Source organism: Lithobates pipiens, unplaced genomic scaffold, assembly GCF_037356315.1.
Source record: "Lithobates pipiens isolate NorthernLeopardFrog02 unplaced genomic scaffold, aLitPip1_a1.2 Scaffold_23, whole genome shotgun sequence".
Lineage (NCBI taxonomy): Eukaryota > Metazoa > Chordata > Amphibia > Anura > Ranidae > Lithobates > Lithobates pipiens.
In genome coordinates this window covers 270496243-270516205 of record NW_027507785.1, presented here as the reverse complement: position 1 = coordinate 270516205, position 19963 = coordinate 270496243, and the positions used below count along the sequence as shown (strand labels likewise).

At 44.4% G+C, this 19963-nt stretch overlaps 1 protein-coding gene across 2 annotated transcripts in view; it reads left to right on the top strand.

Moving 5' to 3' along the window:
• BRINP2 (BMP/retinoic acid inducible neural specific 2) overlaps positions 1-19963 on the top strand; it is a 485004-nt gene that overhangs the window by 76476 nt on the left and 388565 nt on the right. For both annotated transcript variants that reach the window (XM_077453187.1, XM_077453188.1), the window contains exon 2: positions 3950-4245. In XM_077453187.1, the coding sequence (XP_077309313.1) occupies positions 4001-4245 (245 nt within the window). In that variant the 5' untranslated portion in view covers positions 3950-4000. The remainder of the gene's footprint in view (positions 1-3949; positions 4246-19963) is intronic.

Genomic DNA, 19963 nt, shown 5'->3' with positions numbered 1-19963 from the left:
TTGGGGCACTATTCCTCATATTGACACCTATATTGGGGCATAATACCTACCTCTAACACCAACAATGGGGTACTATTCCTCCAACTGACACCAACATTGGGGCGTTATTCCTCCCACTGACACAAACAATGGGACACTTTTCCTCCCACTGACACCAATGATGGGACACGATTCCTCCCACTGACACCAATGATGGGACATGATTCCTCCCACTGACACCAATGATGGGACACGATTCCTCCCACTGACACCAATGATGGGACATGATTCCTCCCACTGACACCAATGATGGGACATGATTCCTCCCATTGACACCAATGATGGGACATGATTCCTCCCATTGATACCAATGATGGTATATGATTCCTCCCACTTACACCAATGATGGGACATGATTCCTCCCATTGACACCAATGATGGGACATGATTCCTCCCACTGACACCAGTGATGGGACATGATTCCTCCCATTGATACCAATAATGGGACATGATTCCTCCCATTGATACCAATAATGGGACATGATTCCTCCCATTGACACCAATGATGGGACATGATTCCTCCCACTGACATCAGTGATGGGACATGATTCCTCCCATTGATACCAATAATGGGACATGATTCCTCCCATTGATACCAATAATGGGACATGATTCCTCCCACTGACACCAATGATGGGACATGATTCCTCCCACTGACACCAATGATGGGACATGATTTCTCCCACATAAAATTGTCCAAAATGTCTTGGTATACTGACATTCAATGGAACTAAGGGGCCAAGCCCAACCCCTGCAAAACAACCCCCCATCAAAATCCCCCCTCCACCAAATCATCCAGTGAACAAAGTAAGGTCCATAAAGACATGGATGAGCGAGTTTGGGGTTGAGGAACTTGACTGGCCTGCACAGAGTCCTGACCTCAACCCGATTTGGGACACAAAACAAAACACATTTGGGATGAATTAGAGCGGAGACTGCGAGCCAGGTCTTCTCGTCCAACATCAGTGCCTGGCCTCACAAATGCGCTTCTGGAAGAATGGTCAAACATTCCTATAGACACGCTCCTAAACCTTGTGGACAGCCTTGTCAGAAGAGTTGAGGCTATTAGGTGGGCCAACTCAATATTGAACCCTATGGACTAAGATGGGGATGCCATTAAAGTTAATGTGTGTCTAAAGGCAGGCGCCCCAATACTTTTGGCAATATAGTGTATTTAGTGTCCCTAACTTTTAACGAATACAAGTTTAGCTCTTATTTTTATTCACTATCATTCACCTTTTGCAACATCTGCTGGCTATCTATATATAAGCACAAAAAGAAAATGCTTTAACACCGTAATATCTTAATAAAAGAGCTGTTAATAACACACTCAATAACACTCACCCTGCGTAAATTATAGCTCTCAATATCATTGCAATCAGCATTTTAAGAATGTTTATTCAATTGGAACGCCTAATATAGCCCGTTAGTGTGTGACAAATCCAGGCAGGTGAATATTCTTTGATTTTGTCAAACCTTCATAATGAAGCTGGCTATACACCAGTAGATTTTCAAACCAAAATTTATTTGAAAATTCATAAGAAAATCTTAATACATTCAACGCCCTGACAAAAGTAGTAAAAATGTAATTTGCTTTAACATTAGATTTTAGAACAAATGGACTTTACTAAACGAAAACCATATAAGTTAGATATTCATTTGTTGGAGAACAAATGTCCATCCTGCTCCTTCAAATGTTCTCGACACTTTGGTTGAAAACGACCGTCAATATTTTTTGTTGTAAATCTTTATTTAAACATTGTGCATTTACAAAAGGCTGCACTGGTACTACAATACTCAACAGATGTGAGCATACACACCACAAAGAGCCAGCATGGGCTCACAAGAGCCCACCCAAGCAGTCATTTTCCAGTACCAGTTAATCATGTCAACCGATAAGAAAATTAAATGAACACACATCTTAAAACAAAACATTGTTAACAAAATTCTACTAGTGTATAGCCAGATTAAAGGGTAAGTTCACCTTTACAGAAACTCTGTAGGGTGAACTTACACGGGACCCCCTCCCCATCCCCCCTGGTCCCGCTGTACCAGAGTCCTGTGATCTCCTGCTGTCAGACACTGGGATGCCGTTTCACCGGTCTAAAGATTTGAAATCCTCCTGGCTTTCTGATGGATTCTAATTGGTCAACGCCATCCATGTGATGGTGCTGACCAATTAGAATGCCTCTTGTCTGTACACTCTGAGAGGTACGGATAGCATCGGTGAAGTAGCATTTCGACGCCTGACAGCCGATTCACCGGTCCGGGAATTCAAAATCCTCCAGGCTTTCTCTCATCTCTTCGCAGTGCTGATTGGACGGGCTAGACAGATTCAAATTGGTTAGTGCAACCCATGTGACGTAGTGACCAATTAGAATGCCTCTTGTCCATACACTTTTAGCCCTTGTACACACGGTCGAAGAATCGGTTGGAATGTGTCCTATCGGACCGTGTTGTTGGATAATCCGACTGTGTGTGGTATGCATCGGACTGATTCAGTCGGAATATCCGTCGGACCCAATTTTCCAACTTGTTGGAAATATTTCCCGACAAACTGGTCCAATCGGACATACTCCGATCATGTGTAGAGAATTTTGATCGGACCAAGTGCCACGCATGCTCAGATCAAATTCCTACATCAAAGTTATTGGCTACTAGCCTGAATGTAGTCCCATCGTAATGAAATTACGTCATCATGTTCTGAAAGATCGGATTTTTCGACAACTTTGTCCGACCGTGTGTATGCAACAGTTTCGGACAAGATCCGACGGACAAAATCCAACAGATTTGGTTGTCAAAAGTACGGATAGGAGATTGAGCCACAGTGACTTCAAATCCCCAGACCGGTGAATCATCGTACTGGTGCCTGACAGCGGGGGGTGGCTGGACCGGGGGGGGGGGGGGGTTTGGGAGGGGGTCCAGCATAAGTTCACCTTATACACTTTCTGTAAAGGTGAACTTGCACTTTAAAGGAAATCTATGGTCACAGCATGCACTTTCATTTTATAACATCAGCAGTGCAATAACATTACAAACAATAATTATTTTTGACAATCCAATATAAGCTTAATTGAAAAATCGCCTTTCAGGTTGTGAGTTCTGTCTGCCTGCTGACCATCCCCCTGCATGCTTTGCAGTTTGCCCTCTGCTGTATACTTTCCATTTCTAAGGACTACATATCCCACGGTACCCTGCTGCCTGCAAGCTGTGATTCCTGTACTGACTCCTTCTCCTGAAACTCCTCCTCTCAACACCTCTGTGAAATGTGTGACACTGCAGTGCCTACTCCAAGGGCATAGTAAATACATGTTATAGCATCCAGTGAAGTAAATGTGTGGCAGTCTTCACAAATTACAAGATCATTCAGATTAATAGGAGTATATCGAAATGCATTTAGGCCCCTTTCACACTGGGACGGGGGCGTCGCCGGCGGTAAAGCTCCGTTATTTTTAGCGGCACTTTACTGTCGTATTTGCAGAGGTATTCAGCCGCTATTGGGGCACTTTTAACCCCTGCTAGCGTACAAAAAAGGGTTAAAACCACGGCATAGCCACGCTGCCTCAATGCTGATTTCAATGGGCAGGAGCGGTATATACACCACTACTTCACCGCTCCAAAGATGCTGTTAGCAGGACTTTCTTTAGCGTCCTGCCAGCGCACCACTCCAGTGTAAAATCCCTTGCCCCAGTGTGAAAGGGGTCTAAGTCCCTAATGATTTATAACATGGTCGGGAATAATATTATATTGGAAAGTTTTGCAGAAAGTGGAATGAAGTTAAATGAAAATTGAAACACATCAATGACTAAAAAAAGTTGTATATTTCACCATCTAAAGCATGTGACTTATGATTAGTATGGTTTGCATGTAGCTTACCCCATTGTTCTTCTTTTTGTTTGTTTCCTTCCAGGGAGAGAGGCTGTGAGGGGGAGAATGAAGCATTTCGCTGCGTACGAGAAGCATGAGGTGGCACCTGTACACCCGCTCTGATTGGGCATGGCTGGTGCTGACTTGGCTGTCTGTAATGCTGTGTTTGGCATCCGCCACAGCCACAATTCCTAGGCAGCATGGCTCGGCTACGTCACCTGGGCAGTCATCGCTCGACTGGTTGCTTAGTAACAGGGGTCCCTTCCATCGGTCCCAGCAGTATGTGGACTTTGCTGAGCGGTACCAACAAGGATATACCACCAGGTATCGAGTGCACAGGTGAGTGTACATGATTGAATTTATTTTGCGTGTTAAAACTAGATGATGAAATATGACGTACTGTACAATATGGTACAATGATTTCCTGGGTCATTTTGCTACAGACTTAAAATAAAGTAATCTAGCTTGCCACACGCCATATTGCCATGGCATCGCATAGTAGCCCATTATGTTTCTCTTACCTGACACAGGAGCCAGCGATGTCACCGCTGTCCCCTCTTCCACGGAGCGTCCATCTTCTTTACGGGTATCGTGGCTCTGGCACTGTGATTGGCCGGACCTGCAATGACGTCACTCCCGCGCATGCGCACGGGAGCCGCCACTAACGGCATATCGTCGTTAACAGTGGCATGCTCAGTGCACCTGCACGCCGCTGTCTATGGCACATGCACCGTAGACACCGGTGCCGGTCTTTCGGCAAATATCTCCTAAACTGTGTAGGTTTAGGAGATATTTCTTGGATCTACAGGTAAGCCTTAATCTAGGCTTACCTGTAGGTCAAAGTGGTTTGTAAGGGTTTACAACCACTTTATACAAAAACCTTTAGATCCATGAGTATGCATTAATGTTGGGTAGGTGCACTGTAATGCACATTGTTAATATGTTTTTGAAAATTTGGAATCAAAGTTGGCATCCATTAACCCAGGCATGTTAGTACCTGTTCCTAATAAATAAAAACACGTTATATGCATTGCTTTTGACTTCAGCGGGCCTGCCAATGCACTAATATGCAGTAAAAAAATTGACATGTCATCATTTTCAAAACACTTTGCACTGCAACACTGGACACATGTTTTAAGCCTCATTCACACAAGCGTACTGATCCATTCACCTGTATGAAGTGACATCTTCACCTGCACAGGATACACAGGAGCTCTGTGCAGCCCCCTGCAGGCAACCCGTTCAGAAGAATGACAAGCCGCTAGCTGCACAGACCTGCATGAATCTCCATGTGCATCCTAGAGTGTACATTCATGCAGGTTAGCTGCATGGATCAGGGCGCAGTCTGTCTACATTCTGATCCTTGCATCGGACCTGCACCGATGTACACACTAGAATGCGCTTGGAGGTTCACGCGGGTCTGCTTCATTGATTTATTAGCATAAAATAAAGCATGTCATGTAACATAAGACATCACTTAAATAACATGAAATAAGTATCTCCACATGTGGTAATATCAGCAAAATAACAGTCATGACAGAAAAGAAAAGCGGGAGGTCTTCCAAACATTCCATTTGATGTCAAAGAGTTGCATTATATCAAGAAACAAAGAGGGGAAAAAGGGACCACTAGGTCGGACTTTAAAGGCAGATTGGACCATAATATATAAAATACATATTTTATTTATAGAAAAAAGATATAAAATCAAAAGCTATACATAGAAAAGAGTAATCTAAAAACCTGTATTCATATATACAGAGAATATGGCCAGCAAGGGCCCTATACGTTAGATATGTTGTTGTTACATGGTTTCAGGTAAGTATGCCCCTGTGCGTCAACATGTTTCGCTGATCCGCTTCCTCAGGACACACAAAGGGGAATGGAGAAGAAACAGGTCTCAATGTACAGAGAAATTTACATACATACAAATTATATATATCATGTATTTGGTCATGGTGTATACTGCGCTTGATGCATTTATAATGCATATTGGTCGTTGTATATAGAAATATATGCAATATGATTTTTATCATAAGGGCAAGGGTAAGGGCATAACTAGAACCATAAAAATGTCTACTTTGAAGGTAGCATAGACGTTCATGATGAGGGATGGCTATGAATTGGTGGAGTTTTGCAAATGTGATGAAAGCTGGCCCATTCTGAAATGCATCTACATCAACCAGATGATTAGCCCTCCAGCAAGAAAACTGTTGATCAATTGGAAAAGCTGCAGGGAACGAAGGGTCATCTCATCCAAAAAGGAGGTCAATGGGGAGGCCAGACCAAACTTAGTTTTATAACTGGACCAGAGGCAAAGGGAGTGAGAGACCAATGTATTATAAGGGGCCAATGCCTAATATGATATAGAAGAAGACAGTAAGAGGCCTGAGAGGTAATATGGATGACTTGGACAGGTCTCAAATTGCATAATATGCCAATGAGTCATTTAGAACACAGAAAATAGAGCCACAAATTAGAATGGCCAAGACCCCCATTGGCATTGGGAGAATAAAGAATCTGTCTCGAAAACCTAGGGCATTTGTCCCGCCAAATAAATCTGATGGTATCCCTTTGCAACTTATCTATAAACTGTTTAGGTATTATAATAGGGAGTGCTCGAAACAGATATAAGAGTTTAAGATGTTTATCTTAACTGCAGTGACTCTCCTGAGGGAAGATATGGGGTAGGACTTCCATAATTTAAGTGCGTTGTGAAGACGCATGACACAGGGGAGATATATATACTGGAAAAGGGATGAGACATGAGTGGTCAAATGTACTTTAAGATAGAGTAGGGACTGCATAGACCAGTGGAAGGGGAATTTTCATTTCAAAGTTTGTAATTGTGGAAGAGGCACATTAAAAGAGAAGTTAATGTTTTGAGTTTTTTCCATATTCATACATACCTAGGTTGATGTAGCATCGGTCAGATGCTGCGTCTCTCCCCGAGCACCTCTATACTGAGAACCGAGCGATCGAACATCGCCGATGGTTTGGTTCTCACAGCTCCCCGAGCAGAGAGCTGCAGACTGTCAATCAGCAGCTCTCCTCTATGGTCCTCCATGCTCATTGGAGCGCTGAGCTGTAGAGGGGCGGGGAACAGCCATCTCAGTCTCTCAGCGGCTCGCTGAGAAGCTGAGACGGGTGTCAGTCCAGGCACCTGGAGGATCCAGACTTTATTGTCGCAATGACGCGGTGCCTGGACTAATTCCTGTGATGTCAGCAGAGAGCGGACTTCAGTCCACTCTCTTCTGAAAACGGGTCACAGAAGTGCAAAATGTATTGCACTCCTGTGATCCATTGGAGAAGCCCAGCCAAACAAGCTTTGGCTAGACTTCTCCTTTTAAGAGGCATCAGAGAGGACTTAGGTTACCTGAAAGACCAAAGATTGAGGAAAACTAATTTAGGACTTTGAATAGGTTGGGTAAGGATATATGAGGACTGGTGTCAAACAGCATCACATCATCTGCATATACTGTAGACACAGTTGAAATTATAGATGACCCTTAACCACTTAAGGACCGCCTCCTGCACATATACGTTGGCAGAATGGCACGGCTGGGCACAAGCACATACTTGTACATTGCTTTTTAAGTGCGCAGCTGTGGGTCGCCAGCGCCAGCGCGCTCTCAACCCGGTCCTGAGCTCCGTGACCATGGCCGCGGGACCAGCAGACCCGATCGCCGCTGCTGTCCCGCGATCAGGTCACAGAGCTGAAGAACGAGGAGAGGTCTGTGTAAACAAACCTCTCCATGTGCTTCCTACTGTGGCTGTCACCAATCGTCTGTTCCCTGATATAGGAAAAGATGATCAGTGATGTCACATGTCAGGCCACGCCCCCCTACAATAAAAAAAACACATAATGTCATACATAACCCCTCCTCGCCCCCTAGTGGTTAACTCCTTCACTGCCGGTGTCATTTACACAGGAATCCGTGCATTTAAATAGCACTGATTGCTGTATAAATGACATGGCCCCAAAAATGTGTCAAAAATGTCCGATGTGTCGGCCATAATGTAGCAGTCACAATAAAAATCGCTGATCGCCGCCATTACTAGTAAAAAAAAATAATAATAAAAATGCTATAAAACTATCCCCTATTTTATAAACGCTATAACTTTTGCGCAAACCAATCAATAATTGCCAATTGCAATTTTTTTTTTACCAAAAATATGTAGAAGAATACGTATCGGCCTAAACTGAGGAAAAAAAAAATGTTTTTTTGTATATTTTTGGGGGATATTTATTATAGCAAAAAGTTAAAAATATTGAATTTTTTTCAAAATTGTCGCTCTATTTTTGTTTATAGTGCAAAAGAAATCTCTATTTGTGGGAAAAAAAGGATGCTAATTTTGTTTGGGAGCCACGTCGCAAGACCGCGCAATTGTCAGTTAAAGTGATGCAGTGCGAATCGCAAAAAGGGGCTGGTCCTTTGGCTGCAAATTGGTCCGGGGCTTAAGTTGTTAAAGTACCCACTTATATCTGCATATTAATATGGGTGCATAAAGGTTCCATAGCGAGTATGTATAATAAAGAGGAGAGGGGGCAGCCTTGGCGTGTGCCCCTGCCCAAGGCGAGAAACTCTCAGTTGCAATCAGGAGTGCGGATTCTGGTCTTCGGAGAGTGGTACAATGCTTTAAACCCATGAAGGAATTCATCTCTTAAACAAATCCAATGTGATAAAGAGGAGTAAAGAGGGCCAAAGGACACTGTCAAAGGCCTTGCTAATGTCCAGACTCAGGAATAATACCTGTTTGGAGGATAAATTGGCTTCCTGAATGACAACAGAAACTGGGCTTATATTATTTGTAATGAATCTGTTAGAGATAAACCCGGACTGTGCAGGAGAGGTCAGAGCTGATATGTTCGAGGCCAGTCTATCCGCCAAGACCTACCGTACTAACAAGTCATTGTTAATTACCAAAATAGGTCTATAAATTTGGGGGAGTAAATGGTCTTCATTTGGCTTCGGATGTAGGGCTATGTTGGCTAATAACATCTCCTCTGGGAATTTATTGTCTTGCATAATATGGTTACACAGGGTTGATCGTTTGGGACCACGTATTAGAGCAAAATGCTTAAAGTAAAGCGTAGAAAACCCATCTGGGCCAGGGGCAGTGGACCGTTTCAGGGATTTAATAACACAGACTATTTCTTCCTTAGTGCAAGGGGCATTAAGCGCGGTCCCCTGAGTGAGTGATAATATAGGGGGATGGAATCCAACCAGGAATCCAAAAAGTTTGAAGCAGGAGAAGAAGGGAACACCAACAAAAATGCAGTTATCCTCCTTGGGCAAGGTGACAATGTTGCTGTGTCATTGATTTGAACAGGCTGCCTGCAGGGGGCTGCATGGAACACATGTGCATTCCAGCGTGAGTGAAGATGCACATGTGTATGGATCTGTATACCCATGTAAACGAGGCCTTAGCATGTTGCAACTCATTCATTAAAATGCATCAGTGTAAATGGGGAGACCTCTGCTGAACAGGGTAGGAAGGGTAGAAGAGGCAGATTTCAGATAGACAGAAGGACGGTAGGTAAGATAGAAAAGAATGTTGAATATGAACAGAAGGGATTGTTTTGTACAGCAATATGGAGGAAATGTGTGGCACATGGACCTCTACTGCTGACTCTGAACCCATACATATACCTGGCTGCACTGAACTGGCTGCATCATGATGTGCGTTGAATAGGCAGCTCCACACTGCCCATCATTCTGCAGTACAGGTGTCAGTGTATAATGCAGTGTTAGCAAGCAATGCCCGTCACACAGGAAGCTGGAATCTCAAGCAACACTCCTGTCAGAAATACGCTTGGTTTGATCCGTGAGCAATGCACTGCATTCTGATCAGCAAGTTTGCGGATTGCATGAAAGTAAAGCAGTGTGCATAAGAATCGGGTATTTATAGAAATGTACACATGGAGGATTTGCAGCTGCTGAGATGGGGATAGGGCCGTGCAGCAATGCACAATGAGAGACTGAAATAAAAAAAATAAAAAAAACAGCAGTGACAAGGACAGGATCTGCAATTAACTGAGCAACAAAAGCCCTGTGACAGCTCAGTGCACACATCGCATTGGGATCAAATGGTAATGTACATAAGGAGCTGATAGTCACAGATCAGTGCACACATAAAGGTGATAGTCACAGATCAGTGCACACAGGTAGGTGATAGTCACAGATCAGTGCACACATAAAGGTGATAGTCACAGATCAGTGCACACAGGAAGGCAACAGTCACAAGTCAGTGCACAAAGGTAGGTTATAGTCACAGATCAGTGCACACATAGGGGTGATAATCACAGATCAGTGCACACAGGTAGGTGATAGTCACAGATCAGTGCACACAGGTAGGTGATAGTCACAGATCAGTGCACACAGGTAGGTGATGGTCACAGATCAGTGCACACAGGTAGGTGATGGTCACAGATCAGTGCACACAGCTAGGTGATAGTCACAAGTCAGTGCACAAAGGTAGGTGATAATCATAGATCAGTGCACACACAAAGATGATAGTCACAGATCAGTGCACACAGGTAGGTGATGGTTACAGATAAGTGCACACAGGTAGGTGATTGTCACAGATCAGTGCACACAGGTAGGTGATTGTCACAGATCAGTGCACAGAAGTAGGTGATAGTCATAGTTCAGTGCACACAGGTAGGTGATAGTCACAGATCAGTGCACACAGGTAGGTGATAGTCACAGATCAGTGCACACAGGTAGGTTATAGTCACAGATCAGTGCACAGTGCCGGGAAAAGGTCATCCAGCGCCCAGGGCAAAGATGCCAAACTACGCCCCCTTTCCTTTAGGGTTAGGGTCAGGGTGCCCCCTACCCCTGCAATAAACCATTGCGCCAGGGGCAGCCCCCCTCCTGCCCACCCCTTGTCCCGGCCCTGTCAGTGCACACAGGTAGGTTATAGTCACAGATCCGTGCACACAGGTAGGTGATGGTCACAGATCAGTGCACACAGGGAGGTGATAGTCACAGATCAGTGCACACAGATAGGTGATGGTCACAGATCAGTGCACACAGGTAGGTGATAGTCATAGTTCAGTGCACACAGGTAGGTGATAGTCACAGATCAGTGCACACAGATAGGCGATAGTCACAGATCAGTGCACACAGGTAGGTGATGGTCACAGATCAGTGCACACAGGAAGGCAACAGTCACAAGTCAGTGCACAAAGGTAGGTGATAATCATAGATCAGTGCACACACAAAGATGATAGTCACAGATCAGTGCACACAGGTAGGTGATTGTCACAGAACAGTGCACACAGGTAGGTGATTGTCACAGATCAGTGCACACAGGTAGGTGATTGTCACAGATTAGTGCACACAGGTAGGTGATAGTCATAGTTCAGTGCACACAGGTAGGTGATAGTCACAGATCAGTGCACACAGGTAGGTGATAGTCACAAATCAGTGCACAGTGCCGGGACAAGGTCATCCAGCGCCCAGGGCAAAGATGCCAAACTACGCCCCCCTTTCCTTTAGGGTTAGGGTCAGAGTGCCCCCTACCCCTGCAATAAACCATTGCGCCAGGGGCAGCCCCCCTCCTGCCCACCCCTTGTCCCGGCCCTGTCAGTGCACACAGGTAGGTTATAGTCACAGATCAGTCCACACAGGTAGGTGATAGTCATAGTTCAGTGCACACAGGTAGGTGATAGGCACAGATCAGTGCATACAGGTAGGTTATAGTCACAGATCAGTGCACACAGGTAGGTTATAGTCATAGATCAGTGCACACAGGTAGGTGATTGTCACAAATCAGTGCACACAGGTAGGCGATAGTCATAGTTCAGTGCACACAGGTAGGTGATAGTCACAGATCAGTGCACACAGGTAGGTTATAGTCACAGATCAGTGCACACAGGGAGGTGATAGTCACAGATCAGTGCACACAGATAGGTGATGGTCACAGATCAGTGCACACAGATAGGTTATAGTCACAGATCAGTGCACACAGGGAGGTTATAGTCACAGATCAGTGCACACAGGTAGGTTATAGTCATAGATCAGTGCACACAGGTAGGTGATTGTCACAAATCAGTGCATACAGGTAGGTTATAGTCACAGATCAGTGCACACAGGTAGGTTATAGTCACAGATCAGTGCACACAGGTAGGTGATTGTCACAAATCAGTGCACACAGGTAGGTGATATTCATAGTTCAGTGCACACAGATAGGTGATGGTCACAGATCAGTGCACACAGGGAGGTGATAGTCACAGATCAGTGCACACAGGGAGGTGATAGTCACAGATCAGTGCACACAGGTAAGTGATGCTCACAGATCAGTGCACACAGGTAGGTGATGCTTACAGATCAGTGTAACTATACTGTACATAACAAATCATTTTGCATGGATCAGTTGATAATCAATGTTTTGTGAACATGCACACATACTTGGATAGATCTATAAATAATTATTGATAATATTTCATTGATTCCCAAAATATTACCTATCTTTTATTATTTAAAAACCAATCTGTTAATGTGGACACAAGGATGTTCTCACTAAAAAGCGAGAAATATACCAAGTGTAAGCATAGGTGTGCACACGGGGTGCACCGAGTGTGCCCGGGCACACCCTATACACCCAGTGCGGTGCAGATTCCCCCTGCTGCCCGGGCCCTCTCCTGCAGTGCTGCCAGCTCCCCTCCTCATCTCTCCTGCCAGCTGCTGCTGTGGACACATAGGGGGATGTTTCAGGTTGGAGAGTGGAGGAAGGGACAGGTAAATATGTCATGTACAGGCCCCTTTCTTTTCTGAATGAACACTGTGAGTGATCAGTACCAGTCACTCACTGTGTTCATATATACCTGAAGCATTGTAAACGTTGTTATACACAGGCACACACATGCATTTGTGTTTAAGCTTTGGGGTGCACACCCTAATGCAACAGGCTGAACACACTTATGATTATAAGATATCATATTCTCTAGATCCGCACAAAACTGTATCCACTTTTGCTAATTCATAGCTAAGTTGTCTAACAACAACATTGGCAGATTTCTGTACAATCCTTGCTCCCTTAAATTACCTGCACTCATACATCAGTAGCAGTCGTTTAAGTTGGCATTAACCCTTTGCATATTTATACTAGGTTCAGGGGCTGGGTTTAAATCAGCTGATTGTACACAGGAAGGTGATACAAAACTGTACATACACACAACTGATCCACATAAGTAGATGCAGAAGACGCAGTATACACAGAAAGGTGATGGAGATCAGTGCATACTGGATGGGGATAGAGATAACGGAATGCAAAGTGGTCAGTTGTACAGATCGGAACACAGAGAAATATCAGTGCATACACAATTGGGCCGCATGCTGTCTTGGGTAGAGGGCAAGGCAGGGAAAAACAGTGAAAAATCTCATAGCAGCAGTACAAACGGCAAAATGCCTTTGTAAGGAACATCTATGATTTTCTAAGCAGTTAGCTCAGGTAATGCTCTGCCTGGAGCCTCACACGAACAAATTCTGACTTAATGTCCTCAAACCGCTTGTCTCAGGAAGTCTTTATGGCAGAAAATCATGCATATTCAATACTCTGCCATTATGCTGCCCAGCCTGTTTGTCTGACCGGCAAAGACATAACGGCCCTGAGATCATCAATGCGTGATTTTATGACCAGATCACTCAAGGTGGGGGTCACTGAAAGCAGACCTTCACCCTCTTCAACCAATTTCCACCTTAATTCTCCTTTTTTTATATACCTTTTTTATTTGTGTGCGGTCTCACACTTCAGCCTATTTCACCTAGACAGGAATGACATACCCCTAATGTCCTGAGTCTCCTGAGATACTCGTGTCACACATCCCAGGAGGCTTTGGGGCAATCTAAGCAACACTGCACATAGGCCAAGCAATCTAAACCACACTGTGCATGTGCTGGGCAATCAACACCACGTTGACCATGGGTCAGAAAATCTACACCACACTGTGCATGAATTGGGCAATCCACACCACATTGACCATGGGCCAGACATTCTAACCCCTACTGTGCATGTGTTATGCAATCCACACCACATTAACCATGGGCTAGACAACCTACACCACACTGTGCATGTGTTGGGCAATCCACACTACATTGACCATGGGCCAAGCAATCTACACTACACTGTGCATGTGTCAAGAAATCCACACCACATTGACCATGGACCAGGCAATTCACACCACACTGTACACGAATCAAGCAATCCACACCACATTGACCATAGGCCAGGCAATCTACACCACACTGTGCATATACCTGGAAATCCACACCATATTGATCATGGGCTAGGCAATCTACACCACTCTGTGCATGGAAATCCACACCACATTGACCATGGGCTAGGCAATCTACACCACTCTGTGCATGGAAATCCACACCACATTGACCATGGGCTAGGCAATCTACACCACACTGTGCATGGAAATCCACACCACATTGACCATGGGCTAGGCAATCTACACCACACTGTGCATGAACCAAGCAATCCACACCACATTGACCATAAACCAGGCAATCTACACCAAACTGTGCATGTGCCTTGAAATCCACGCCATATTGACCATGGGTCAGGCAATCTACACCACACTGTGCATGTGCCTGGAAATCCACACCAAAGAAGCTGTACCCCGAAGACATAAGAGGAGTAGATGGCCACATAAGACTTGGTGTGCAACAACAGAGCAGTGGATTACATTGGACAAGACTGGAGTTACTGGGAGTGGAAGTATGGCTTTTGAGGATAATCGAGCGGACAAGGGGTGTGAAGTTCCTTTGAAAGAACTATTGTCATGCTTTTTTAAAAGAACAGACCATATACACAAAGTAAAGTAACCCCTACAAAGCAATTACATGGTACTTTGTTGCAGACAGATCAGTTAAAAAATCAAACTTGTCATCTGATTGAATAATACCTGAATTGGTGGCTATAGGTTACTAGACCTTGGCACTGCTTGATTAGAATATATACAAAAAAAAAAAAAAGACTATAGCTACCCTAAATAGGGAATCTGTACTTCCACATACAGGGCTAACTAACAGGTTCACTTCAATGCAGACCTACACACAGACAAACACTTTCCTTTCGCTCCCCCACCACTCTGTTCAGCTGACAAGAGTGAAAAGAAAATATAATGTAGGAGACAAGTTGTCAGAGTTGTAGCTTACACAGCACTATGGGCTGTAGATGTGACTTGTTGGGTCAATCACATGGGGAGTCCACAGCCCTGTAAATGCTACAATTCTGGCATACAGATGCTTCTGCTGATTTCGGCATACTCTCTATACCACATGTGTCATACACAAGGCCTGTGAGCCTAATCTTGCCCTCCAGGCTATTTCATGAGACTCTTGCACCTCTTCTGCAGCTGCACCAATCCCTTTATCTCCACCCCCACCATATTTTAGCAGTCAGCAGCAGGAAAGAGGACAGAACTCCACCAGATCTTGTGCTTTTCTGTGCAGCTGTAGAGGAGGTCCTCTCTGCCCCTTTCCAACATCTCAGAAGTTGGCATCAGAAAGGAGGACAGAACTCCTCCTACTGATCCTGCGCCTCTCTGTGCAGCCACAACACCCCGATATTTCCCCCTCCCCTGCTCTCAGCTTTCAGCAGATTCAGCAGGCAGATGACTCCAGTCCTTCTCTGGTCCTCCTCCTCACCCTGCGCTTTCTGTTTCCCAGCTCCGCCACTAGCTTCTTCTCCAGCAGGTTAGTGAGGTGCACTGTGATAGGGAGGGTGGGTGACTCTTGACTTCTGATAGTGTGTGTGTGTGTGTGTGTGTGGGGGGGGGGGGGGGGTTCTTGACATCTGATGTAAGAGGTGTAGAATATCTAGTCTTATGTCGCGTACACATGGTCAGATTTTCTGACGGAAAATGTTCACTGGGAGCTTTTTGTCGGAAACTCTTACCGTGTGTAGGCTCCATAGCACATTTTCCATTGAAATTTCGGACACACAAAATGTGAGATCCGGATCTGAAATATTCCGACAACAAAATCCGTTGTCGGAAAGTCCGATCGTGTGTACACAGTTCCGACGCACAAAGTTCTACGCATTTTCAGAATCAAGCAGAAGAGCCGCACTGGCTATTAAACTTCAATTTTCTCGGCTCGACGTATGTCACCGCGCTCTTGATGTTCGAAATTTCTAACAACATTGTGTGACCATTGTATGCAAGACAAGTTATAGGGGATAGATTTATGCCATTTTTACTAATATTTTTTTTTTTTTTTACTAGTAATTAGCGGATATCTATTTTTATCATGACTGCAACATTATGGCGGACAGATTGAACACTTTTGGTGCTATTTTGTGACCATTCACATTTATACAGCGATCAGTGTGATTAAAAATGCACTGATTACTGTGTAAATGTGACTGGCAGTAAAAGGGTTAACCAGTAGGGGGCGCTGCAGGGGTTAAGTGTGTCCTAGGGATGTGTTCTAACTGTGGGGGGATGGGCTACATGTGTCACGACATTGATCACCACTCCCGATTATAGGGAGCTGTGATCAGTGTCCTGTCACTAGGAAGAATGGGGAAATGCTTGTTTACATCAACATTTCCCGGTTCTTCCTCTCCGTGAGACGATCACGGGTATCCCCGCGGACAATGAGTCCGTGGGACCACGCGATCACACTCACAGAGCTCGCAGCGGGCGAACGCGCACCCACAATGCCGCGTCTTAAAGGGCAACGTACAAGTACGTTAAAGTGGAAGTAAACCCATGGATTTAAACAGTTAAAAAAAAAAACCCATGCCGGGAATGCTAACTGCACATTGGCTGTGCTCTCAGCCAAACTATCAAACCATCCAATGGCTGGTGTCATAACGAATCACATGTGCAGCACCATAGCAGTTGAAGATTAAACAGAGGCAAAGATGGCAGCTTCCTTGGCTGAAAACGATAGGGGAGTTTACTTCCACTTTAATATGCCTGTACATGCCATTCTGCCGACGTATATCAGCATGAGCCGGTCGGCAAGGGGTTAAACCGTGGCCACAAACGGTTTGATTGTAAAAAAATATTCAATTTGATTGCACATTGATAATATATAGCAACATGAACATGGGGATAGACACAACAAACACAAATATTGGGAGCAGAAATGGAAACCAGCTGCAAGGAAAATCCCAGAGCTTTGTCGGGCAGACAGAACGTTCGAAGAGATGACAGTTGCCCTTTAAAAATGATGATTTAAATAGAGTTGATTTAAATCAAGCCTTTTTACTAGTGATTTAAATCACAATTTAAATCGTGATTTAAATCGACTTGATTTAAATCAAATCCACACTAGTAAAAAAGTATTCACATTTCAATATAGATTACAGCACCAGAGGAACTGATACATCGGCAAATAAAGCAGCAGATAATCGCACATCAGCCGGAAAAAAAAAACAAATCTTGTAGTCTGAATATGCACAGCGAAGTAACATCATGCTGCCCACAGAGAGCCTATAGCTGTAAATGAGTAAACCCAGCGAGCTGTACACAGAGGGATCTGATAATCAGATCACAGCACAAAGGGAGCTCACAGTCTAGACCAGTACACAGTGAGCGCATTATTATAGATCAGTGCACGCGGGAAGACGTCTCTCAATGTGAAACTGAGTGTTATCCATCACTGAGCTGTCACATGCCACTGCGTACAGATAAGTGCTACGCCTTACAGCGTCAGGGGATGGTATAGATGTGCGTACAGCCCAAGAACCCCCCCCTGCTCTCGGATGGGGGGGGTCACAAAATTCGGCACACTGCCGTCTATGTCACAGAAGGCTGCACACAGGTTTGTGGCAGCCAAATTTCTAAGCAAGCAGAACTAGGAGTCTTGGAGCAAAACACAAAACAAACTGGCTTTCTCATGCCAGTGCAGCCTATATGCCCAAAATCTAATTCCAGCAATAAACAGACAGACAATGTGCTGTTTTTCTGCTCCATAAGCTTTATGGCAGGTAACGTCTTATCGGAGCAGCTAGTAAAACTCATATGGTGCCAGCTGAGCAATGGGCACGCTTTAGCATCTGGTACCATCCATTCTGCCACACCTGTTGTCATAGTACCCCAGTGCCATGGAGAATTCAGGGAGGGTTGGTGTGTTATATTCTTTTCCACCTTTATGTCCATAGGGCTTTACCGTCTCTCTAAGGGTAGTGTAGTGACGGAGGAGGGACAGGAAGGAAATCTCCCATGAGGTTTTTAGTTACTTCCACACAAGCAACAGCCAAGGTGCTGTATAGTGTGTAGAAGAAAAGAAGATAAAAAGTCGTAAACCCAAAAGCATAAACACATTTTCTATGTGCAGGTAGCGACTGAAGCTAACCATAGACATAAAAGGGCAGTAAGATGTGTTCACAATCTAAATATCAAAAGGTTTCCTATTTGTTTTACGACTGTTTGATGTCCGCGGATCAACCAATCCAAGTGATAATTGGACAGCATCAACTCCTGAGTGATAAAAAGCACACAAGAGGGTCTGAAACATTCATTATTGTTCACAGAGGTTTCTCAGCATGATTGATGCTGGTTTAATCCTACAAAGGTAGCAGTTTTTCACCACTTGTGTGCCACAGTCAAATGTCAATATAGTCAGGGAAAAAGTTGCTGCAGCTTCATACTGACGCTGATGGTGGACAATTCATCCACCCTGTTCACTGAGAGCTCTGCCTGTCCATGGGCTGCCCTATACTTACATGAATAGGAGTAAATGTTGTCTGGAACTTGTCAGAATATAAGCTTTTTAAAATAGAGATAATATAATGGGATGGCACATAACATTTATATTCATTAATTCTACTAAAGAATATTGCAGGTTGTCCACCTTAAATGGTCAGTTTACCCAAAAGTGACATTTTAGTTTTAAGTGGGTTGAACAAGCCCCTGGCTTCTTGTTTGTCTTGAATACTTTATTATTCTTAACTCTGATCCCTGTCCATTGAGGAGTTGTGTGTTCTATTCTCACCTACCGTCATGTAATCCAGAGTCTCCTGTAAGTGTCTAAGCTTTGTGTGCTCCATCCCCACCTACCATTGTGTGATCCAGAATCTCCTGTAACTGTCTAAGCTTTGTCTGTTCCATCCCCACCTACCATTGTGTGATCCAGAATCTCCTGTTCATGTCTAAGCTTTGTGTGTTCCATCCCCACCTACCAATGTGTGATCCAGAATATCCTGTTCATGTCTAAGCTTTGTGTTCCATCCCCACCTACCATTGTGTGATTCAGTATCTTCTGTTCGTGTCTAAGCTTTATGTGCTCCATCCCCACCTACCATTGTGTGATCCAGAATCTCCTGTTCATGTCTAAGCTTTGTGTGTTCCATCCCCACCTACCATTGTGTGATCCAGAATCTCCTGTTCATGTCTAAGCTTTGTGTGTTCCATCCCACCTACCATAGTGTGATCCAGTATCTTCTGTTCCTGTCTAAGCTTTGTCTGTTCCATCACCACCTAACATTGTGTGATACAGTATCTTCTGTTCGTGTCTAAGCTTTGTGTGTTCCCTCCCTACCTACCAATGTGTGATCCAGAATATCTTGTTCATGTCTAAGCTTTGTGTGTTCCATCCCCACCTACCAATGTGTGATCCAGAATATCCTGTTCATGTCTAAGCTTTGTGTTCCATCCCCACCTACCATTGTGTGATTCAGTATCTTCTGTTCGTGTCTAAGCTTTATGTGCTCCATCCCCACCTACCATTGTGTGATCCAGAATCTCCTGTTCATGTCTAAGCTTTGTGTGTTCCATCCCCACCTACCATTGTGTGATCCAGAATCTCCTGTTCATGTCTAAGCTTTGTGTGTTCCATCCCACCTACCATAGTGTGATCCAGTATCTTCTGTTCCTGTCTAAGCTTTGTCTGTTCCATCACCACCTAACATTGTGTGATCCAGTATCTTCTGTTCGTGTCTAAGCTTTGTGTGTTCCCTCCCTACCTACCAATGTGTGATCCAGAATATCTTGTTCATGTCTAAGCTTTGTGTTCCATCCCCACCTACCATTGTGTGATCCAGAATGTCCTGTTCATGTCTAAGCTTTGTGTGTTCCATCCCCACC